Source organism: Bactrocera dorsalis, chromosome 5, assembly GCF_023373825.1.
Source record: "Bactrocera dorsalis isolate Fly_Bdor chromosome 5, ASM2337382v1, whole genome shotgun sequence".
NCBI lineage: Eukaryota > Metazoa > Arthropoda > Insecta > Diptera > Tephritidae > Bactrocera > Bactrocera dorsalis.
This window is the reverse complement of record NC_064307.1, coordinates 1-25,522: the sequence shown is the minus strand read 5'-3', so window position 1 is coordinate 25,522 and position 25,522 is coordinate 1. Positions and strand designations below refer to the sequence as shown.

At 32.9% G+C, this 25,522-nt stretch overlaps 4 protein-coding genes and 1 long non-coding RNA gene across 12 annotated transcripts in view; 3 read left to right on the top strand and 2 right to left on the bottom strand.

Moving 5' to 3' along the window:
* Positions 1-13,103, bottom strand: part of LOC105232791 (general odorant-binding protein 70) — a 33,603-nt gene extending 20,500 nt beyond the window's left edge. For 4 of the 5 annotated variants that reach the window (XM_049457727.1, XM_029552934.2, XM_019992623.3 and 1 more), the window contains exon 1: positions 12,800-13,103. The gene's annotated coding sequence lies outside the window, so the exon portion shown is untranslated. The remainder of the gene's footprint in view (positions 1-12,799) is intronic. The other variant, XM_049457728.1, reaches the window with a different exon arrangement.
* LOC105232793 (myb-like protein Q) lies at positions 750-12,874 on the top strand. Of its 2 annotated transcripts, XM_011214653.4 has the most exons (4): positions 1,054-1,462; positions 7,682-7,758; positions 11,491-12,158; positions 12,240-12,874. In XM_011214653.4, the coding sequence occupies exons 1-4, from the start codon at positions 1,448-1,450 to the stop codon at positions 12,749-12,751; spliced, it is 1,272 nt and encodes a 423-aa protein (XP_011212955.2). In that variant the 5' UTR covers positions 1,054-1,447; the 3' UTR covers positions 12,752-12,874. The 2 variants fall into 2 exon arrangements, with proteins under 2 accessions (XP_011212954.2, XP_011212955.2); XM_011214652.4 differs by lacking the exons at positions 11,491-12,158; positions 12,240-12,874 and adding an exon at positions 8,142-11,364 and having other exon boundaries at positions 750-1,462.
* Positions 13,104-13,730: 627 nt separating the features above from the next.
* LOC105232794 (uncharacterized) lies at positions 13,731-16,920 on the top strand. The gene is made up of 3 exons (XM_011214654.4): positions 13,731-13,879; positions 15,084-15,903; positions 16,379-16,920. Exons 2-3 carry the CDS (start codon positions 15,084-15,086, stop codon positions 16,528-16,530), a joined length of 972 nt encoding a protein of 323 aa, XP_011212956.1. The 5' UTR covers positions 13,731-13,879; the 3' UTR covers positions 16,531-16,920.
* Positions 16,921-17,068: 148 nt separating this feature from the next.
* Positions 17,069-19,139, bottom strand: LOC105232795 (uncharacterized). The gene has a single exon (XM_011214655.4). The coding sequence runs from the start codon at positions 18,548-18,550 to the stop codon at positions 17,864-17,866; it is 687 nt and encodes a 228-aa protein (XP_011212957.1). The 5' UTR covers positions 18,551-19,139; the 3' UTR covers positions 17,069-17,863.
* Positions 19,140-20,867: 1,728 nt separating this feature from the next.
* Positions 20,868-25,522, top strand: LOC125778688 (uncharacterized). 3 transcript variants are annotated; one of them, XR_007422870.1, is made up of 3 exons: positions 20,868-20,882; positions 20,962-25,059; positions 25,383-25,522. It is a non-coding gene; the product is annotated as an uncharacterized LOC125778688 (long non-coding RNA). The 3 variants fall into 3 exon arrangements; XR_007422872.1 differs by lacking the exon at positions 20,868-20,882 and having other exon boundaries at positions 21,226-21,364; positions 22,329-25,059; XR_007422871.1 differs by lacking the exon at positions 20,868-20,882 and having other exon boundaries at positions 21,233-21,364; positions 21,436-25,059.

Below are 25,522 nucleotides of genomic sequence, written 5' to 3'. Positions count from 1 at the left end.
ATTTCTCTCATAGACCCTAAGTCAGTAAATATCATATCTGAGAGAAAAATGTATTATATTAAAGTACCTCCGATATTGTTTTCCTTTGGGAGTTAGTAGATCTAAAGTTGGAAGCTATACTATTTCTAATTGTCCGGTAGGAATACATTTTTTAGATCGCAATAGCTTTATAATACTATACCATACAAAGTGAACGATCAAAATAAAGTTCTTGGTTGTACGTTTTTCTCTTCAAATAAGAAGTTAACTTCGTGAAAGCTCGATGATGTGTGCACATAAGTATAACGGCTCTACTTCAATAGCTACAACATTTACCTTAACCTGTATTTTTATGGCCTATTTTAGCATCCTGCATTCCTTCTCGTAAATTTGAACAGACAACATACAAATTTATTATTAGCTTGAGCAATACTCTAGGGAAAATGCACGAATTCCGGGCAAATAACTTGTGTTAAAACCAACTCCACTACTACATTTGCACATGAAGGTCACATTTAATAATAGGCAACAACGGACACAAAGTAAAACGAAAACAACTGCCTTTGCACCTTTACGTGTACGCTAGTACGTGTGTGTTTTGTATTAACAGCATTTGGCATGTCCAGAGAAGCACTCCAATTTGTTTTTATACACATATTGCGTACTTGTATATGGTATACACATTCAATAAAAATAGCACTGCACCAACGACATATTTATAGGCGAACTTATGCAACAATGTAGATGTCAGGGTCTCTATATCTTCATAGTAAAATTGTCAACTCGAGGGGAGTGGCAGAGGTAGTGATGCATTAGGCCAGGTAAATTGTTATTACTGTCAGGACAACTTCAGCATTTTGACTTGTGTTATTTTCATTTAAAATATCTAAATTGACTTTATTACTTCTAAAACTTTTTTACGGAACTATATACAATTTCTTATAATTATGAGACATGTAATAAGCTTTACTATGCAGCTGTGGCATGCAAATTACCAAAAACAGTAGGTCAAACAAGCTTTCTCTTAAATTGTCTCTTTCTCTTCATTAACAACGCTCTTCCGTTCGTGGTTATTCATATGTACATATCCATGTGTGTATAGAAGAATATTTATCAGAACGAAATGTTGAAAAATAAAGAATTCGTAAAGTAAAAGCTGCAGCAGTTTCGTTGAACTCAGAGGCGGATAGCTTTTGCTATGGCTCCGGGACACATCGGAATAATATCAGGCAGTAAAATGATATAAACATGCTTTGGTAGTTGCGCAGACGCGCAGTTCGCGTTGAGAGGCGATCGAATTTGGTAGTGTGACCAGCTTTATTATTTACTTCCTTCGTCTTCTGCGTTTTTGTGTAGCGGCATTCAACACCAGCTCAACAATTCAAGTCTTTCAGCACATTTAAGTCGTGGATTTTTCTTGTGACAATTTATTGTCGCTACAAAATAATAAAAGGGATTGCAGTACATCATGATTCTGCCGATTGTAAGTATTAAGAAATATTCAAATTCATTTTCATATTTCAGAATACATGTAATGCAACATCGGTGACAATGATGTTGCATTTAAATATTAATACTCTAGAAGACTTTTCTGTGGGAAGAACAAACATATTAACATACATCTTCGTTGGGGGTCATTAGCTTTTGCTTTAAGTTGCTTAAATTTCGTTTGCTATGAAGAGCAAAGAACTATTTTGTGCCTAACAGGTTTGCTTTTAAAGCTTCCTCATAAAAAAGACAGCGATTCAGCATACATACATATGTATGTGACCTATTTAATAAAAAAATATATGTCACAATAAGTTATTCTAATTGACTTTCACTTATCTGGAAACATTAGTATTTGATACAATTTTCGTGAATGGTGATGTGAAACTAAAAAACAATGAAGATGAAAACAAACATAAAGAAATATGGCTGGTTTAAGTCTAAAGATGACAATGAAATTCATGAACGAAAACGTATCAACTTAAAAAAGAGCCTAATAGTTGGAAACTGAAAATTATTTTACCACGTAACTTGCTCATCTCATAATGGTTATTGAATAATATAATTGTACTTGAACGTTTGCATTAATAACCAAAAATATAAAGAGTTAAATTCTTAATCATAAATGGATATATGTACATATAATAATATATGTACATATATCATTTCTCATTAATAATTCCAAAACCATGCTTATTGTCTTCTTCCTTGTGGGAAGTCGTAGTGAATGCCTTCACGTTGACAAAATTGTGCAAGTTAAATATTCATTAATCTTATAGACTTATGTATGGGCGCGTGGATGTATAAATAGGAAAGGTTCTTTGCTGTTCAAATAAACTGCCTTTATGAAAATCTACATAATAACTATGTACTACTATATTATTATTATTTAGTTAAAAATAACATTCCCACATACTGAAAGACAGCTTTATATCTCAAAAAACTACCCCAAGAGGCCAATTATGTAATTAGATAACATGTGTTAAAAAACAATACTTAGCTTAGTGCATTTGTTTAGGGTGATTAAATTCAAAATTCACTCTCAAAAAAGAAGTGAATGCAGCAAAATGTGTAAATCGATTATATTGCGACCGATTGAAAAGTACCTCTGGGCGTTTCTAAAAAATATTTAAAGAGAAATCGCAAATAAATAACCGTAATAATTTATTTCACTTCTTCGTAATTGGGACGGGCTCAACTTATTTCCTAAGGTTATAATAAGCTTTCTATAATATAGAATCAATACATGAATAGTTGAATTTGCAGCCAGAGGCGTTATCTTTTAAAGTCTTTGGGCTTACACATATCTTTCATCTTACTTACTGTTTCGCTAAGCTGTCCACAAGAAGTATTCACTGGAACATAACATTTAAATATTTATCTTTATGCTAAGCTTTATATTCTTAGTGTTTTTTATTTTACTTCATTCCTTTTATTTACAGAATTTGCTGAATAATCTCGTTCGCAAATGAATGTTCATTAGGATTTTGCAACTCAAATTAAAAAAAAAAAAATTGTGAACACTTATTTATGAGTAATTTTTTATTTCCAAATTGTCAGTGTGAGCACTTGGTAATACATTCAGTCAGTACATAGAAACCACACTATGAATGGATCTTGGCAACTTTCATTGGGCTTTTAATTTGTATGCTAATTTCTAAAGATTAAAAGGCAAGTGGGACATCAGTTATTGGTCGCATTTTAACCTTTAACTGGTGACAAGCGGTCTCACAGGCCGCCTGATTTTATTTCCTTTTAGTTCACCGCCTGATTTTAGTTCCTATATAGATTGTATTAGAAAGTTAGTAATAGCGAGCCTATTGAATAGTTTTATTTTATCATTTTATATATTCATTTAATGGTTTGAAAGACTGCAGTAAGCTATCGTCTTAGGCCGCTCGTCACCAATTAAATTACACAAAAACCATGTCACCAGTTAAAGGTTAAGAAGAATAACTAATCAGCACACAGTGCGAGTTTATAAATTTTGATAACTAAAATATTCCTAAACAGAGTAAATGCTGAATATTCCTTCTAGAATGTTGAATGTCCTTGCAGACTTAAACAAATGTGACGAAAATTTACTCTTGCCCTCTTTAACAACAGGCCCATTCGTTCTTTATTTATTTAATATAAATAAAGAAGAACTTAATTTCTTTCTTTAGTCTGATTACAACACATGTTGTAGCTCTTAAAAATATAGTACTGCAGACATGCCATGGAGAAATCTATACCCTATTTTGAGCCGGTTGTTTTTGTGTACTCTAGTTAATTGAAAACTTCCTTGGTTAAAAGTTACACTGATGAAGAATAGTCAATTATTGTTGGTGTGCTTTAATCGTTTGTATATAGTAGCCTTTTCTATAAAATAACTTATTCACTAATAGCCATATTTATCGTGCATCTTTCGGAACATTATTTCAAGTAGTGAACCCGTTCGCTGACTGTTGAGACTGTAGTTTTTCTGTGTTTGCTGGATTGCACTCTTTACTACCCAAAAGTGCATGGGTATCAGAGCTGCAGCGAGATAATTGGAGTTATAGGCCTTCGGATTTTGTGCAACACTGTACTTTTTTCTTTCATTCATCACAACGTGATCGATACGAGCCTCGCTTTCAGAAAAAGCCTTATAATTTGTTGTATCTCTCCAATCTAAAATATCATTCTTATCTTCCGTCAACGAAATTTACTTTTTTTGCTGAATTTGAGTCACCTCCAACTGCTTATCTATCGAACTGTGGTATCAAATCGCAGCACAGCATAACCAAATCATTATCATATGTACATGCAAGTGCACATCATACATATCCATTCTGTAAGTATTCTCCGATTGGGAGTTTTATTTGCATTGTAACCGCAACTTCTTACTTATCTTTAATTTTGGAAAAAATACATTGTCAGAATTTTTCTAGATTTAGAAAATTTTTAAAACAAATATTATATTATTTGAATTTAATTAAACAAAAGAAAAGACCAAGGAAAACTTAGGAAAAGAGGTATCACTAACGTAACAATGATATTACATGGGCCCTATAGAAGTGCCGGTCAGTCTTATTATGCTATTATTAAGTGTAAATGTGTATGTTTATACTCTTGCAATGTTTGGTATGCTATGATTTTAGTACAAAATGAGATTTCTTTACAAATGGTACTATAGAAGTCCTCAAAATGTCATTCACCGAAACCTTATAAAACGGCACAACTGAATCGAAATGAACCCCAATACCTTAATTTAATACAGTGAATACATTCTGATTTACACTGGTTATTACAATATAATTTATATCTTTTTGAAATGAAAATTAAAATTAAAATTATTGAATACAATACAAAAAACAAGTAAGGAAGGGCTAAGTTCGGGTGTCACCAAACATTTTATATTCTCGCATGATAAAGTGATAATCGAGATTTCATTATCCGTCATTTACATATTTTTTTATTTTGGTTCCTAATGTATATATTGTATTATACAGAGAAGGCATCAGATGGACTTGAAAATAGCGTTATATTGGAAGAAGGCGTGGTTGTAAACCGATTTCACCCATATTTCGTACATATCAACAGGGTGTTAAGAAAATATTATATACCGAATTTCATTGAAATCGGTGGAGTAGTTCCTGAGATATGGTTATTGGTCCATAAGTGGGCGACGCCACGCCCATTTTCAATTTTTAAAAAAAGCCTGGATGCAGCTTCCTTCTGCCATTTCTTCTGTAAAATTTAGTGTTTGTGACGTTTTTTGTTAGTCGGTTAACGCACTTTTAGTGATTTTCAACATAACCTTTGTATGGGAGGTGGGCGTGGTTATTATCCGATTTCTTCCATTTTCGAACTGTCTATGGAAATGCCTGAAGGAAACGACTCTATAGAGTTTGGTTGACATAGCTATAGTAGTTTCCGAGATATGTACAAACAACTTAGTAGGAGGCGGGGCCACGCCCACTTTTCCAAAAAATTTACGTCCAAATATGCCCCTCCCTAATTCGATCCTTTGTGCCAAATTTCACTTTAATATCTTTATTTATGGCTTAGTTAAGTTACTTTATAGGTTTTCGGTTTCCGCCATTTTGTGGGCGTGGCAGTGGGCCGATTTTGCCCATCTTCGAACTTAACCTTATTATGGAGCCAAGAAATACGTGTACCAAGTTTCATCATGATATCTCAATTTTTACTCAAGTTACAGCTTGCACGGACGGACAGACAGACATCCGGATTTCAACTCTACTCGTCACCCTGATCACTTTGGTATACATAACCCTATATCTGACTCTTTTAGTTTTAGGACTTACAAACAACCGTTATGTGAACAAAACTATAATACTCTCCTTAGCAACTTTGTTGCGAGAGTATAAATATTTATTAAAATCTTACAAAAGAAAAAAACATCAACTATAATCACCAGTATGTTTCACCACTAATTTATTTGCAAGATTTAAAGAACTACTCTCCTCCCATATCTTGAATAAAAAATGCCAAAAACGAAAGATTTGTACCATTGGATCCAAAAGTTTCCTACTTGCAGTATTAAAACGACCTGAAATACAATTTCAAACAATAATAATTTTCTTAAGCTGATCGACATGTGCAAAATCAGGCGTAGAAACCACCAATACATCAAAATGCTTAGCAATCGCGTAACTTCTCTGGAAATACGTTGCAATATTTTATTTTGAATCACTAATGTAATTTCTTCAAATATTGTTCTAATAAGTACGAAATATTTCTCTTGCCAGGGTGTGCGTAGAATTTTGAATGTTCCACTAAAAACGGTTCAAACTCAGTAAGAAACACAACTGCTTTGGTATTTAATAATCTCATTTACTCGATATATAATTTTTTCAGTTTACTTCATCCCTTGAATGACTGTTTCGGCTTTCAAATCATTAACGCTAGTTTTGTGAAAATCTCAACTGGCATGAGCTTCAATGCGTGCTTTTGAGTTTTTCAATCGCGTGACCCGTGAATAGTGGATCGATACACACCACCTCTTCGTCGATTTCAAAGCTGCTTTCGACAGCACGAAAAGGAGCTGTCTTTATGCCGCTGCCTAAATTTGGTATCCCCGCATACCAATATGGCTGTGTAAACTGACGTTGAGCTCTACCAAAAGCTCTGTCAGGATCAAGAAGGACCTCTCCGAGCCGCTCGATACCAAACGAGTTTTAAAACAAACTCCCTATCGTGCGACTTCTTCAATCTTCTGCAGGAGAGAATAATTCGAGCTGCAAAGCTGAATCGAGAAGCCACAATCTTTTATAAGAGTGTACAGCTACTGGCGTACGCAGATGACATTGATTTCATTGGCTTCAACATCCACGCCAGGTTGTGCGCGTTGGCCACGGCGAATACCGCATTCGATTGAACGATGATCTGTATGAGATATACGACGACGTAGTTCAGCAAATTAAGAGACAGAGGCTGTGCTGGCTAGGTTATGTCGTACGTATGGACGAGAACACTACAACTCTGAAAGTATTCAATGCAATACCCGCCGGGGGAAACAGAGGAAGAGAAAGACCTCCTCTTCTTTGGACAGACCAGGTGGAGAAGGACCTGGCTTCGCTTGGAATTTGTAATTGGCGTTATGTTGCGAAAAGAAGAAACGACTGGCGCGCTGTTGTTAACTCGGTTGTAATGTACAAGAAGAAGAACCATTCTCCAGTAAAAGCGTTAACTTCACCGCTTATACCAAAAAGATAGAAATGGAGCACAAAATACAGATCTTTTAGTTTCAGAATAAATTAACTATTCACAAGGTCGAGTTTCTAACGTCTTCATTGTTCGAATAAACTTTTGAAACAAACACCTGTTTTATCTTTTTAAACATATGTATGTATATAGAATTTTTGAAATACGTAATTTCATTCTGTAATACCCGTTCAAACTATTAATCAACTTTTTTCTTTAATGCACCCCGCCTTATCCCCGGCCTCACAAGCCTAAGCTGTAATCTTTTACTGACAGTGCTTGCTAAAGTTTCTATAACTTTCTTAAGGCCAAGTTAATAAAATTCATTATCTGACAATATATGTATTGTCATTCAAAATGGGTAGCCCTATCCAAAATTTCATGTATGCTTTCTGTAAAGCTGCATAAAAAATTACCGAAATTTTATCCCAATGAATATTTTGATTAAATTTATTAATAATAATACATTGTATTACATAACTCATTTTGTTATAAGCGCGTATGTATTGAAATGTTTTCTTTTTAGTGTTTTTTAGCGATATTTGTTGTTAAACTGGATTGCGTTCATCTTCATCCGGTGCAAATCAGTGACGAGGTCATCGAGTAAGTAGAACTGTATAAATTTAACCATTGAAAACTTAGTAATTAGCTTGAAGCCTGCTTCTATGCTTTTTAAAGTAACACCAACTCAAAAGTCCTTTGTGTTTTATTATTTTTTAGAGGTTTTTATCTATATTAAAATATTTTATTTTTCAAAATATGACTATAATAATTTCATTGAATCATTTAAGTGACTAAACCATTTAAATTATCTTTGATGAAATAATCATTTATCATAACACCAAATCTCCTACCATATCCACCACACTTTTGTTTAAATTATTAATATTTATATACCGTCATGAAACTAAACTAAAAAGTTAGAATCCATCTCAGGCCTTAAGTATTCATGTGACCCCTGCATTACTTGAAATTCTCGTTTGCAGAATCGAAAAACAAAGGCTAATCAAATTTCCAGATGAAATTGAACTTCGACAAGGTTCTACAGCCAACAGTTCCGATTCAAAAATTGATGAAGCTCAGCGCATCCTACAGGAAATTGAAAAAATTAATCATGCATTGGGATATATTCGCAAACAATCAGAGTCATCTAGGCTTCCGCCTATTTTAGATTCGAGTCAATACTTATTCCCAAAACCAGCTTCACAACCCTTTCATCAGCAAAACCATCAAACTTCTGGTATGAATGGAGGTACCATTTTAATTCCTTCTATTAGGTCAGTAGACCTTCCGCGTCAATATATAGCATCTTACTCAATCTCCAAAGGCATGAAAAATATTGAACCTTTGCATCAATTTCAAACCGCTAAAGACAATTCAACAAAAAAGAATAAATATGTTTTTCAACCAAATGAAGTAGTATTACCTGCCCCTCACACTGCGGACGAACACCGGCAACTGCCTACACATTTTGCAATACCAGTGCGTCTCTACCGACTTAATAAGGAGGAATACATTAATAAAAATGCCCCACAGCAATTCCGTGTCAAAGGATATAAAATAGTTGGTGATGTCGACAATTTTTATGGCAAGGCAAAGCGAAAAGATATAAAAACAAATGAACCAAAGTCTGAATTATCGACAAAATATCATCTATTTTTCCTTCCACGTGAGTTAGCTTCGCTCAAGGAACTCTCTCGCATGAGAATGGAAGAGAGACAAAATTCACAAGATAATAACTCTAGAGAAGAGAAAGGAGTCGGTATCCAAAGGCCCTATAGAATACAAACAACAGCAACAAGTAGTAGCAGCGATATTAGCTCTAATGCAAATGTTACAACACAAATTATTCGAAAACGGGTTATACCAAAACCATTAAGGGAAAAAGATTCCATTATTATTGAAACGGCAGAACTAACTCAGGCAGAAGATACTAACTCATTCAATACCAATAACAATGCAAATACGAATAATGATATGAATCCCAATAATAATCCAACAATGTATAACAACCCCAGTCAAAACACGAATCTATTCAATGCAAGGCCTGGTATTTTGAAATTCCCCAACATTGCAAATATTGCCCGGCCAAGTGATCAAAAAAACTCTACTCCTGGAAATACTATTAAAAACGCTTTTCAAAATATTTTTAAATTGCCATTTCTTCAGGATAACAAACCGAATATGACGATGGGCGAATTAGGGCAAACTCTACAAATGACCGCAAAACCATTTTTTACAACACAAGCCAATCAGCATACCCAAACATTTTACGATTTTGTTGGTTCAAAACAACCAGAGAAAGGAAGTGATTACCAATGGGAGGATGAAGCGAGTAGCGCGTCAGAAGATGAAGAAGTTAATTCTACTGAACACGAGCAAAAACACATATTCGGTAATCAGCAGAATGGGGAGCTAAAAACTCAAATGGAGGCCGTTAAACATGGTGGTATTATAATTCAACGCCTCAAGGTACGAAAAGGTGGTATTGCTATTGCAGGCCCTGGCGGTGTGGCGACTGCAGGGAGCGGCGGCACAGCTATTGTTGGACCCGGAGGCTATGCTCTTACACATCCTCGTAGTTTAACCATTGCTGGGCCAGGTGCCAAGGTGATTGCCATACCTTCCAGCGTTGACCTAAAAGAAGCTTTGCAAAGAACTAATCTGTTCGATCAAATTATTCCTCGTGAGGGCAAAGTTGTTGCTACTGGTCCAACTGTGTATTATTCTCCACCAACATAAATTCACAAAAGATATGAGAATGATTACAAATTAAAAACTTACAAAACTAAAGATTAAATATAACTATAGCAATAATTTTAGACAATATGGTTAAATGAATTTTATATTATTATCTTAATATTCATAATTCGTCTTATATTAGACTATGTATCAATAAATCAAAATATTATATACTTATACATAAATAAATACTATAGTCATGTCTCTACAATTTCATCTTAACTCAAGTTCAATTCTTCATAATTACTGATTATTGGGTGTAGAAGCCAAATTATTAAGTATAGCATGCCAATCATTGTGATTAAATTAGTTCATAAATTGATTGTATAAAATTTTCACATAATTCACATTTCGTTTTATTTGTACTTTTCTCCCGCCTCATATTCTTCAACTGCATTAAATGTTTATCTACCTTTTGTTGTGGAATTTCTACCAATTAACTTAAAGCGACAGCGATGTTTGGAAAATATTTAATACAAAAATGTGGCCATGGAACACACAGTATTCTGCATTTTTTGTAAGCAATTTATTTGCACAACCTCCGGTTATTGATACGTTACTCTCAAACACAAATAAGATCGTTGAACCGAAGGATATACCCAAATTCAAATCACAACCACAGCAATTGATGCCTATTGTTATTACAGATCTTAAATTGATCGATGAATCTCATCATACTATTGTTAATACAAAGGATTTTAAAAGTGATGATCGTCTTTTAGAAGCAGTTAAGCAAATAAATCCGGAATTTATGATTGAGGAAATAGTATCGGTACCTGGCCGACATACACATACTGCGGTAAAGTTAGAAAAAAAATCGAAACCAATCAACTTGCCTCTATCTTCTACGACGTCTCCAAAACTAGTATCAAAAAGCTTCAATTTCACATCAAAAGCAACTTTAGCCAATTTAGGTGTTTCTAATTCAAAACAAAAATATAGACAGAAGTTGAGCAAGCAAACAAGTGAATCCACTGAACTAAAAACCAACGATAGCATAGTGAAAGTGGAAGCAACAGGTCAAACTGCTTCTTCAGGAATCATACCACAAATACCATTCGGTAGCTACTTTCTTCCATACTTAGCAAACGATAAACGGGGTGTCAGCAAAACGGCTGCATTAATATTGGAACCTCATGCAAAAGCTGTAGTGGGCAATGGTGGCACAGCTGTATCTGCACCCATTTCGAAGGCTTTTTTAAAACGTGGGATACCAACCAACGTCTATTTCAATCCAGAATCCGTAGCAATAGCTGGAGTAGGTGGCAAAGCACATGCTCAGGCCGATTTAGAACTTGATTTAGTGGATTAACCATTTATATTTCTGCAATATAATATATTTTTATTTTATCTGAAATGCAGTAGAATGTATATAATTGTATATAAAATTTATGTACAAAATTTATCGCAAACATATATAATCACATTAAACTAGTATATATTAATGAATTGATTAGTAAACTTTTACATCCGAATTTCATTTTAAGCCCTTAGAACTTTCCTCTAGAACGCTTTTACGCTTGTGGCTTTGTAGTTTAAAAAATTACTTCGTGGTCTATATTGATAACTTTATAATTCCTTAAACGAAAATAGCCAGCACGCCCACAATCACAATCCTTCAATTCCCAAAGAATACTCATACCCTTACTATGGCGGCCTGCGTGGTCAAATCTTGCAAGTGGTTAAAGCAAAAGATGGAGCGGACAATATGTTTATAATAAGCCCTGCATCTATCCCTACTGCCAACGTCAAATCTATTAGCAGCAAGAAAGGTAGTGTTTCAACATCGGAAGACGATGGTCAACTTAACAACAAACCGCCAACGTCAATTGCATTTGAACAAGATTTTAACCGAATACAGATAGCAGCGGCTCGTCTAGTCGCCATTCAAGAAGTTGCAAAGCGTAAGGGTTCATTTAGTGCGGAAGACAATCGTATTTATGCAGAGAGTTTACTGGAATTGGGACATGCCGCACAGAACTTAGCAAATTTGCATGAAACGGGCCAAATTAAAGATTTTAGTCTACTTCTTCAACCCGATTTTCAATTAGCGGATAAGAAACCATTAGTACCATCAGAATCAATAGCTGAAATTGAAACTTCCGGTGGGGAACAAAAAGTTGACGAAGTTACAGAGCAACTGTTCAACGAAGAAGATCTTCTGCCTCCAAATACAGAGGATCCTTATGAGGACGTCAGTGATACAGTAGCAGTAACTGCACCGAAAAAAGACGCTTCTGTTGCTGAAGCTAAACCAATAGGTAAGTTTAGTATTGTACAATGATCAGCCCAAGTGCTGTACCAGCTTAGTGAATACTCTAATATATTTCATTATAATGTAGGACTATCTATTGCCGGCGAAGGTGGTGTTGCATCATCTAAACCCAATGCCATAGCGCTTTCTGGACGCAATGGCCTAGCAGTTTCCGCGCCTAAGGCGACTGCTATTGCAGGTGTATCAGCAGAAGAGGCAGCTGCTTTTAGCGTAGCAATACCCAATAGAAATAATCTGGTCATAAAAAACGTTAATCACACACCACAACGACCTGTTTATGATGACTACATGGAAGACTACAGCGACGTCTTGCCACCACGTTCGACATTTACTCGTGATATAACGGTCGCACATGGTTCACCTATTCCGGTTATGAGTAAAAAAACAAAGCTGGCGAGTATAACTGAAACTGGCAGCGATGCTGCATTCGCTGATTCTTTAGTTAAACAATGGAAGACTATAATAGCCGAGGATTTTTCCGCATCAGCACGAAGTGCTCCCAAACTGACACCAACAAAATATATTAAGGAAGTGAGCAAATTTCCACAAAGATCAATTGATAAAAAGGCCTACTATTAATATTTATGCTAACGTTTATATATGAAATAGAATTTTGTATTTATCTACCTGTATTTTCACCTATAATGAAGTAAAAGTGAATCATAAAAAATTGCATTAGCTTCCCTTCAGTTGACAGCACAACAACGATTTTTCAGGCTTATTGTCCATTATGTTGAAGGTACACTCACAATATCTGTTGTTTAAAGACTTGGAACTTAGTATTATGGCTTTAGCCTTTAATATATTGTTTAGTCGTCTTTAAAGGAAAATGTATCACTATGAAACAAAGTAGAAAATGTTTAAGTAGGTATAATTGTCAATAGCATTGCAAATTCTGGCAACGCTACTTACTAAATAAAAATTCACCACACCCATTCAATAAGCTTTGATACAAGTTTTTCTCGAAAGCTTGCATTTAACAACTCAACCCGTTAATTTGAAACGAATTGCGTAAAGATAGCTTTTTCAGTATTCATTAAACTTAAAAAAAAAAAAATTATTAATATTATAATAAACTAAAAAATTACTTATTTTTTTATTTAAATATGACCATTATTTATATAACGTAATCGTATGTATGATCTACGATTCATATTTCCACCCTACCTCAATTGTAAACCATACTTTGTGCTACTATTATATTAAGAAAGCCACATACTTATGTACATACATATATTCAATTTTCTTCGATTAACCGGTTATTGAATTTACATAGTACATGCAAGAGAAAACTTCATAAAGCTGAAAATAGAGCAACACAAATCTTCTGACGTTACTATTATCTGCTATACGAAATGAAGAAGTGTTGTTTTAATATGTATTCCTTCGCTGTTCTGATGTTTTTAGGAAGGGTTAAAGCTATGCTACTATCAGGCTTTAACTAAATTGTATGTATGCTATTCGAGTGCGTATGTGTACCAATACATTCCTATGGTTAGATACATCTCTGGCGAGAAATGCATCAAGGAAACGTTATAAAAGATCCTCCGCATCTGCAGTGGTCATCAGTTTCATATTGACTGCTTAAGGTAACAATTTAAAATTGTAGAGGAAAACAATTTTTTGCTTGTATTTAATCAAGAACTTATAATAAATACAGTGTGGAAATATAAAAAACAACATCCAGCACAAAGAAGAAAAACAAAAGTAAGTTAACAAATTTAATATTTTACAGGTAATTTCATCTTGGCATAAATATAGCAACCATAATGTGTTAATGAAAGTATTATCATGTTTTTATATTAAACTTTATCAATTGAAAGTATTTTATAATATTTTTGTATACATTTTAGACAATATTTCAAAAAACACTATCACTGAATGTTTTCAGAATCAAAATCGCAGCCAAAGAAACTATTCCATTTTGAAATTAAATAAATAAAATAAAAAAAAAATAATGAGTTCTTTAATAATATTTTCTCACATTAACAATTAAGCAAAATAAAAGTTGTTCAACTAAATTATAAGTTCACAATTTATTATTTTCTTTTCGTTTATTTACGATCGTAATCTATTCTCTCATAACATAATGTATAAGTTTGTTTCATAGTAAAGCTTTATGATTTATATATGTAAACCATTGTAAATATTAAAACTAAATTCCAAAAAACTTAAGGCGGGAAAATTAAATTACTATTCTTTATATAAATACCATTCTATTTTTTCGTTCGTGTCTTGACAATACCATTCTTCCAGAGTACACTAATTGATTAACAGATAATTCATATATTAAATGTAAGAATAAAGTAAACCTGAGAACAAAATTCGACAAAATAAATAGAAGGTATATAAGATACAAACAGATTCGGGTGTTAGACAAAAACTGTACTTCGAAAATAATCATAAATAAAAGTTTATAATGCTATCTCTAAAGAAATGATATTCACTCATATTGCTGGGATTTTGGCCTTTTAAATGAAAAATATAGTTAGCACAATGTACTTATGCAATAACCGGTCAACAACTTACACTGTTCATACATACATATTTAAAAATTGATCCTGCCACAGCTTACCTAAGGCACTCTTTGACTATGCATTGAACTACATCTAAAAATAAATTCCAGATTGACCAGAAGAACTGCCTTGACCAGAACTTGTAGCTTCGATTTCAAAACCAGAAAATTAATTCTGCATACTTGAATAGCACATAGTGTGTATATAACAAAGTCACTATATAACATATACATATGTATGTATAAATAAATGAATTTATATAGAAAATGTATACATACATGTACATAGGTGCGTAGTAATTATTTTTATTTTAATAGCTAATAGTCCTTACATATTGCTTCCCATATAGTATGTATATTAACAAATGTGTATTATTGACAAATGTTTCCTTTCAGATGCTGAATTACTTTCTGCTGTGCTCTTGTATTGTTCCTGCTTTATTCGGTGCACCGATTCCAATAGGGCAAAACGATATTGCTTCCCATATTGTTATTGTTACACCGCAAGCTCAAGTTCATCTGGAACCGGCAATTAAGTACGATACTGCTGCATTTATTCACCATCTCTCCCCATTAGCTCGCATCTCATCTCCAAATGATGAGACTATTTTCTACGTTCCAGCTAATACTGCTGCTCCAATTATTCCCGTTGAAAACATAAGTGTAGGACGTGCGAATATCAAAGAACAACCACAGAAACTAGAAACAAAACAATGGGATCAGATTTCACAGCAAATTCAACAAGCTGTGCAAACTGGTTCATCCCAGTTAGGACCACAGTTAAGTGAAGCAGCAAGTGCAGCCTCCAGCGCTGCCGCAGCTGCCGGCCAAGGTCTATTTCCCGCCTTATTTCCACCAGGCGGTAGTTCATCATCCAACACTGCAAATAAGAATGATAAGCCCACAATCGAATCTTTATTAACCAGTAATGCTCGTGTTTATGCACTTACTCCGGCTGTGTCTCATGTTGTCGATTTTATTCACTCACCCTTATTCATCGGACCAATTTCAGCTATACGAACACGCAGTATACAAGAAAGTGAAACCCGGACTCAATCACCCGAAGCATCAGTGCTTGAGACTAAACCTCTAAATGAAATACCCTTCAATGCCAATATAAAAACTTCTGATGACGTTAAAAAAATACAGCCACAACTAGAACTTAAAGGCAATTTAGAGAAGAGAAAATTCGATGAAAATTATAATGATGAACAAAGTAAGTGTATACGAACAACTTTATTCTGTTTCTTTACATGTTTATAACAGAGCTATTAAATTTATATTACGATTATTATATTTCATATATTCGATTAACATAACGTTTAATTCAGTACATTTACATAACCAAAAAATTGAAAAAATAAATTTTGTGACTGTTTAGAATAAACAAATTTAATCAAAAAGAATTTAAATATTTTTGATGGCACTTTAATGCGCTTTGGTCGGATTTCCATAATACAACATAATTATATGTAAGAAAGTATATGTATATGTACTCTATATGTGTGTACATATATATGTATGTACATATATTAGTTGTGTTGTGTATTGTCGGAATCATTATAAAACCTTATCAAACACATTTTTTAAGGACGCATTATGTTTTTAATTTCTTGGTTATATATCATTAACAAATGAAAAGGGGATTCTTAGAAAGCTAAATAACCTCCTTTGATTTGTAAATTTTTCAGAGGAACAACGTTTTGGTAATATATTACCACAGCCATTAAAGGAAGAAGATAATCAACATCAATCTACGCAACTTAAAAATTCAGGGTTGCTTGGTGGTAATGAAGGAATTCGTGAAAAAGTTTCTAAACCACTGAACTCTAAGGTAGCTTAAAATAAAATGGCTGGTATGACATGCATATGTACATACGTACATAAATATACATTAAAGGGTATAAAGTTAAGAAATTATTACTAACACAATGAATTTTATAATTTACCTTACTAACACCCAAAAATACACTTGATTATGAAAAATTTAAATAAGTAAATATTTTAATAATGAAAACGTATGTATGCATTCATATACTTAAATTACTATCAACAAAATCATCTGTACTTTTATCATCAAAAAAATAAAAATAACAGTCGATACATCTTTGAAAACACATACAAAAACGATTTTTTTTTAATTATTTTTATAGATAACGGTATGTAATACTTATCATACATATACATATATTTGTTTTTAATGCACAAAGATACATATACATATGTATGTATGTATACATTTGTAAGTATAGTATGTTATTGCGCAATTTTAAGTAATTAAAATTGTAGGTCTCAGTCACGATCTTTCATGCTACAGTCTTCATTGAATCGTGGTAAGTATACACTTAAATATCTATTTATTTATTTGTATAACCATATACAAGTTCATGCTCTGAACACATAAGGACGACAGACGACAAACGACATCTGTCAAATATTACACACGTTCTTATGGACACTTATTTTGACGACGACACGAAAACACGACTGTAGGCCGACAGTTGTCATTCTCGCTAATTCCTATTTGCCAACGACAGTAGAATGAAGAAGAGAGATGAGGAAGAGTGGTGATGCCACTAATATGTAAAATGTAAAATTATTCACAGCTCTTACAAACTTGACGTTATTTTACAAATAAAAGCATAAAATAGCTCTATTTTATCATTTGTAATAACAATTGATAATTTAAAACAAAAATATATACCTATTTACTTATTTTTTGCATAAAAAATTTAACTTTGAACAAAATATTAAAATTTCATTGAAGTGCAAGATATTAGTATGGCCACAACGAAATTGTGTACATGCAAAATGGACAGCTGCGTTGTTTTGTGTACATGCGTTGTTTTGTTTTCATTTCACTTTCGTACTCTCGTTTGTCGTTTGTCGTCTGTCGTCGTTATGTGTTCAGTACATCACTAGAAATACAAATGAGCCACACAACGGTATGGATATAAGTATGTACATACATATGTATAGCGTACTAAATAACATTTGTTGACATTGTTTATGAAAGTACAGATGCCTTTGAACAAATAGTAATCTATTACACAATATAAAGCGACAAAGCACTACTAATTAAATCAATATTTTCCTTCTAGTTGATTTTTTATTTTTGTATTATACATAAGTATAAATTATGATGTCATATACATATGTACTTATATCACTAATATTCAGTCTTCGGCCATAACTTTGTAATCGTCATCATATTCGCCTATTGCGATAAACTCTATCAAGTCAGCATTATTTTCTTGCACTGTCGATTCATCCTTTAAGCTATTTAGAGGTTGTGTCAAATTGCTAATTCCTTCTTTTACCGATGTAGTATCCAAAGAGGAAAGGTTCTCTTTTGTTACCACATCGTTTGCAGCTGTGCTGTCTAGAGAAATTGTGGAACTTCCTACTTCACTAGTGTCAGTATACTTATAAACTGAAAAATATGTTTGGATACGTTGAATGATGCGCTCCAGAAATGGCGGAAATTTATGTTCGGTGCCTTCACCATATATTTTGATGATCCATTTATTATTACTGGTAGCTTGTTGTAGATTTAGTCTTACGGTATCAAAACCAGACTTATGCAGTAAGATATTATACGGATTAGTACTATTCTGTAATCTACTTGGCAGGATCAAATTTACATTAGGTACAGATTGTATGTAGTCAAACTGTTTTCCACTCCCGATGCTCCCAGAGCCCAGATCAAGAGCATCCGTTTTCTCTGGTTTATATGATGCACTCCATAACAAAGGTTGTATCCGCGCCTGGGTAGTGGTCTTACCAAATATAATAACACAACAAATAAAACTCGAAGATAAAAAGCTCGAAAGTGTTTTGGTACTACCGTGAAATATGATCATATTAAAAGAGGTATTTGAATTGCTGCTTTACACTAAAGCAATTGTCTAATTTGTACCGTCCTCGTTTGCTTCAATGTACTAACTGTTAGTTTATCGGCTTGCGGACTAGTCTTTCGCATAAATCGCATGATGTTGCTTTGAGTTACCAACAAAATGCACGCGACCAGCATTTGTAATTGGTATCGTCTGCAATTCGGCCTTCAAGTCTGTACAATTTATTTGAATCTTTAAGACCATTAATTGCAGTATTGATCGGTACTCTCCAAACATCGGTTTGAATACATACACACATAAGTATGACTAATGTAAAACAGTTTATAACGGGTGATTTTTTTGAGGTTAGGATTTTCATGCATTAGTATTTGACAGATCACGTGGGATTTCAGACATGGTGTCAAAGAGAAAGATACTCAGTATGCTTTGACATTTCATCATGAATAGACTTACTAACGAGCAACGCTTGCAAATCATTGAATTTTATTACCAAAATCAGTGTTCGGTTCGAAATGTGTTTATCGACAAATTTTGTTCAGCGATGAGGCTCATTTCTGGTTGAATGGCTACGTAAATAAGCAAAATTGCCGCATTTGGGGTGAAGAGCAACCAGAAGCCGTTCAAGAACTGCCCATGCATCCCGAAAAATGCACTGTTTGGTGTGGTTTGTACGTTGGTGGAATCATTGGACCGTATTTTTTCAAAGATGCTGTTGGACGCAACGTTACGGTGAATGGCGATCGCTATCGTTCGATGCTAACAAACTTTTTGTTGCCAAAAATGGAAGAACTGAACTTGGTTGACATGTGGTTTCAACAAGATGGCGCTACATGCCACACAGCTCGCGATTCTATGGCCATTTTGAGGGAAAACTTCGGACAACAATTCATCTCAAGAAATGGACCCGTAAGTTGGCCACCAAGATCATGCGATTTAACGCCTTTAGACTATTTTTTGTGGGGCTACGTCAAGTCTAAAGTCTACAGAAATAAGCCAGCAACTATTCCAGCTTTGGAAGACAACATTTCCGAAGAAATTCGGGCTATTCCGGCCGAAATGCTCGAAAAAGTTGCCCAAAATTGGACTTTCCGAATGGACCACCTAAGACGCAGCCGCGGTCAACATTTAAATGAAATTATCTTCAAAAAGTAAATGTCATGAACCAATCTAACGTTTCAAATAAAGAACCGATGAGATTTTGCAAATTTTATGCGTTTTTTTTTTTTTAAAAGTTATCAAGCTCTTAAAAAATCACCCTTTATTATCACTTGTAACGTTTTTGATAGTGTACTCAGGTGAAGTAATGTATAAACAAATACATCTCACTTTTGGTGTACTCGACTCACCCGGACACAGTCGAAGGTGGTGGTGAAAGTGAAAAAATTAAATAAATACATAATATGTACATATGTATTATACATACATACATACATATGTAAGTAGGTAAAACTAGTTAAAACGGCAATTTTTTCGAAAAAATCTCTTATATTTAAGTAAATCTTGCTAAAATAAAAATGAAATTATTTCTAAAGTGACGCTACTTAAAGAAAGCTCGTATATAGTAACATGTTTTAAGTTTTCTGAATATACATACATACATACATACATATATATGTATATGTATGTATACATATGCGCATATGTACCTACATACATACATATATGTACAACCATTTACACTAGGCATCAAATGAAAGTATAAATACATACATACTGACAATCTCAGATCATTTATTTACTTCCTACATTTTCGCTTCATGCAAGGCATACACACATCAATTAGTTTGATTGAGTTGGGCTAGAAATTGCCCTTGTCGCTACACACGACACAACTTTTAATACAATTTTGAGGCCAACTTCATTTTGAATATTCACTTCGTTGCTTAAACATGAGCTCGGAAGTTGTTGCTTTACTTATTACATATGACGCGCTCTCTTCGACAGACGAAATAAAATGGCGAAATCGTTTGAAATCGCACGACCAACCCAAACACTATCCAACTAACACAACCAACTTCACAAAATATCAAAAAATTTTGATTTTCATCCAACCAGTTGATTCAACACATACAACTGCCCCATATACGTAGCAATCAGTTGTTCAATTCGTTGAAGTTGATACAATAATTGGTGCATGTATGCCTTGCTTTACAATAAATTCATAAAGCATATCATGAAGGTGCACCGTTATGTAAATAAATAGTTGGATCAATATTTGCACTTATTATTTATACGCAAAAAATATTTACTTGATCGAGAGTGATTCGCCTTCGCTGGTGAACCTATGAGTGCGCGTTAAATGAAAGTATAATTTTAGTTTTGTTTCATTTCTTTCAAGGTAAAACATTTTCATTTATTAAGTGAATTTCTGTTAAGGTGAATATTTGTTTGTTCTGTTCTTATTGAAAAATGCGGAGAACTAAAGAAATTCGGAACCCAAGAGGGGTGAAACATTTCAAAAATTATCTGGAAAAAGGAAGACATGCAATACTCATTACCGTGGAGGTCCAAAGCCCAAAATTTCAATAAAAAACTACGAACTTTTGGTTTAAGCTATGTCGCGAAAATAACGTCCTATGATTTCCATTGCCAACAGGAAAAAATACTAGAGTTTACAAAACAATATACTATAACATTCTGGAATCTAAAAATTTGGTTTGATGAATCCAAATTCGAGCTAAGACGTTCAAAACTACAAGTAAACAAATGTGGTGTAAATCTTCCGATCGCTTAAAACCACAGTGCATACATACATACATGCATCAATTGAAGTATGGAGGAGGTTCTCTCATGGTATGAGACTGTTTCTCAAAATTTGGTGTAAGTAGTTTAGTTAAAAACGATGGGTGCTTCATATGTTAACATTCTTAATAATAACATTCAACAACAAGTACGAAAAAAATGAGTTTGGGGTCGTTATCTTATTGGAATATTTCGCACACATCTCACCTGGCTATTCGCTTTTTTGAATAAAGCTTAATCGAAAAACTGAAATGGCCAGCTCAGTCACCGGATATAAATCCAATTGAGCATTTATGGTTAATTTTTGATTCCACAATACCAAAAAGCAGCAGTACAAACTTGAAATAATTTTTCTTAGAGATAAAGGTATGAAAATTTGGTTCGAGGCATGCCAAACGTCTTCGTGCGGTAATTCAGAACAAATGTGTCTATATTAATTACTAAATATACTATTAAGTCAAACATTTTGTATTTTACTAAGTTTATACTTTAATTTGATCACCTTTATTTAAGAATTCTTACATTGAGGTGAAACAAAATTTGTCTTTCTGTTTCTGGGAAAAGATATGTGTATTAATTTATAATTTGTTACTTAAATACCTATGCAAATATTATATTATTGTATAAATTACTAATTATTTATTTTAATAAATCTGCATTGAAATAACGTTTGATGCCTAGTGTATATCTTAAAAGTAGTCTACTACATAGATTTTCCATATAAGAAATTATAGGCAATTGCTGCACCTGTATTGTAAAAAATTAAACTACTAAAAACAATATTTCACTATTTCACTCTACTATTCTTCTACAGTATTTTAATTTTAGTGTAAAAGTAAAGCTTCCATGTTATGAACAACTGTTTAAAGTATAGTTTGCTGAGTTCATTTAAAGCTAATATGTGACCCATATAAATTCTAATATTTAGACTCATTTATTAGATAGAATGCAACAAATGTCGAGTCATATGCTTGCTACTCCATAAATGTTCTAATACTCCATAAATATTTCATTAATTTTTCCACCTTTTATTGAATTGTAGATTCTCTATGTTAAAAAAGCCATAAGTAAGTACTCGTATATTATTGGTAGTTGAAAAAGTTTTTTCAAAGTCGTTGCAGTCGTATATCTCCAGTGCTACCAATCACATTGTGTCATACCATATAGTGTTGAGAAGGTGAGATTTTAAGCTTCATTTAGCAAAAAAAAAATTCGGGGAAGTTGAAAAAAAATTACAGCTGAATAAATGAAAATGAATGAAAATAATAAAGAAATTCGCTATATTTTGAAATTTTTGTATAAAAAAGGGAAGAATGATACGTAAACCACCAATGTGAAGTTTACGGAGATGATGCTGCATCAGTACAACAATGGTTCGCTCGCTTCCGTTCTGGAAATTACGAAATTTCGATTTACACGGAAGGAATAATGCCTCTAGCGGCAAAATGGCAAAAAGTGGTCGACCAAATGGTAAGTATTTGTTTATTTATTGATTATTATAAATCTAAAAAAAAGTTAAAATTTGATTAGAAATACAAAAAGACTTTTCGACTACCCAATATAATATTTCATTTACGTTCTGAATATAAACATGGATAAGTTTTGAACACCGCGAAAGCCGAGATATTTATGTACATATATTTCAACATACCAACTATTTTCACGCAATTATACGTGGAAAACTAACTCCCCCATTAACAGATATGCATATACAGGGTATAAACTCACTTACATAGCTTAATTTCGATTAGTTTTACACGTGCCCGTTGTTGTAATAATTTGATAACTTCTTACCACAAAATATCATATTTGCATGTAATTGAATAGGAATACATATATCTTATGAACATATATGTATGTATATATATAAATGTTCTCAACATTAGTCATGAAAGCATAAATCTGTTTTTGAATCTATTCCGTATTCTATGGCGTTTTAAACCACTACATTATAATCAAATAAATGTAAACAGTTAGTCATAATACCCATCTTGTTAAAATAACTTGACGTCTTGTTAAAATATAATTCTGTCCATAAATGTTGTATAGATTTGTTAGAAGCTTTTCGGTGGCTGACTCACTTTAAAAAACATTTATTAACAGTATTGTTAGAAAACATGATATATAGTTTTTAATAATAATAAGAAATATAGTAAAAATTGTAAATTCTGAAACATATGCAATTTTTTATACTTCATATGTAACTTTTATATCTGAGGACTTATTCCCACGGTTAGGCACAGGTTTATTGCCCGATCTATGGTAATAGTTAGACCACTGAATGAAGTAAAATTAAATTATTTAAATACAATTATTTTAAATAGCCACATACGGATTAAACTATTTCAGTAGAATAAGCTACTTTAGTTTCGAACGCTATTGTACTTATGTGCAAATCAAAGAATTATAAGTCGACAAAACTTGTTTTGACTCAATTTTAAGAGAATAATGTATATTATTATTAGCAGTGAGGTTGTTGCTATTTAAGCTGAGTAATATATAGTCACCTGAAAGCAAAACAACGAATCATCAAAAAAATTAGAAATTGAGTATGTTAAAAGTTTTAAGTTTCTGCACAGATCAGACAAAACCAAGTTAATACCAAAGCTTAAATTTCGTTTCAGTAAAACGCTTCCTATTTTATCTAATCTTTTCTTCTCCTTTAAACTTATGAAAAGTGATGTTACGTTATTTTGTATATTAATTGACGATATTTACAAATGTATTAATACATATGTACATACATTACTCATCACTGAGTAACTAAAAATCAAAATTCTGGTTTTGGCGCGAATTCTCGATTTGTAATGAATGACATGGGAAATTCCTTTAACGTTTGCTAAATTTATCTAAATAAGTGTGTAAGTATTGTTATTTTATAAATTTATTATCTTTCGATATAAATATGCGAATTGATCAGGTTAAGGCGGGAATTCCTGGATAGAAATGTTCAATCTAATAGTAATAATGCCTGAATGTTTGTGGATATAAATGACTATTTGAATTTAGATTCAAAAACAATTATACTCACCATTGGTTCCCACTTCCGTATCACAGGAGACAATCAATTAATCAAGAAAACACCGCAAACTATCAAGATTTAAACACACAATAAACATTATTAAAATTGTAAATATATATGTACTTACGTTCATAAATACATACATATATAATATTAAACAATAAACAATAGTATACATGAAAGTAAATAACAATTGTTTAATATCGTTTGTATGAAATATGTAGTGATGTAGTATGTAGTTTTTGTAACCGAGCGAATTGCGTAGACGAGTACATGAAAGTCCAGTGGAAGTAGCTTTGGTCACTAGATGAGATGCCAGATAAAATTGTATATACATATGTATGTATATATTTATTAACGATGAGTTGTTTATATTGACGTAGAATTAGAATATGTGTCTGAGCAAGAAACCGGCACTATTCTCTTGAAATTTTGACACTGGTCGACAGATGAGACGGATGATGATGCTGTATGATTAGCTGGGAGAATCTTCATTTAAAACAAGTTATTTTGCATATTCACATTTTGTGAGTTTTATAGAATTTGTAAAATGTTTTTACGTTTTATCTCAATTTTCTTATCTTCAATATAAGAAGCGATCAATTTTAAGATTTCACACTATTCGCGAAATAACTACAGTTGTGTAAAGTAGTAAAGACAATACGATACAAGTATTTTATTTTATATATTCAAATAGGTTTACGCAGCAAATAGCGAGATGAAATTAAGAACCTTTACCGTTTTCTTGTTGGTAAGTATGAGTATGTAGCACGATTTTCCTTACAATTATATGAATTTTTTCTAATAATCAATATTAGTCATAAATTTATCCAATAAAATTTGCAAAACCCAGTGTTATAACGCCAGATCTCGTAACATAGTAATGCAGGAGTAGTGAAAACCCTTTGGTAAAACAATGAGAAGAGTATTCTCTTCTGTGCACATGTGTATATAGGTACATACATATGTATGATATATTTTTAGTGCATGATGTAATTATTTCACAAACGTCAATTTTTATTTTTCAGTTATGTATGCATATGTAAACTTTTAATTGTGGTATATATTTTCAAGGCACTAGCAACCCCAATTCTTGCTGAAAATATCTTCAAGATTAATATTTCACCAGAGGAAGCCCAACAATTTCTGAACAGTGCAAATCTTCGAGGTCTAGACAATATTGACTATGCTCCTAAGACAAGTGAAAACGAGCT

Coding starts and splice junctions, on each gene's coding strand:
- LOC105232793 (XM_011214652.4), top strand. Junction 7,759..8,141: donor ATCAGTGACGAGGTCATCGA/GTAAGTAGAACT, acceptor TCTCGTTTGCAG/AATCGAAAAACAAAGGCTAA.
- LOC105232794 (XM_011214654.4), top strand. CDS start 15,084: ATGCTGAATTACTTTCTGCTGTGCTCTTGTATTGTTCCTGCTTTATTC. Junction 15,904..16,378: donor AAATTATAATGATGAACAAA/GTAAGTGTATAC, acceptor TAAATTTTTCAG/AGGAACAACGTTTTGGTAAT.
- LOC105232795 (XM_011214655.4), bottom strand. CDS start 18,550: ATGATCATATTTCACGGTAGTACCAAAACACTTTCGAGCTTTTTATCT.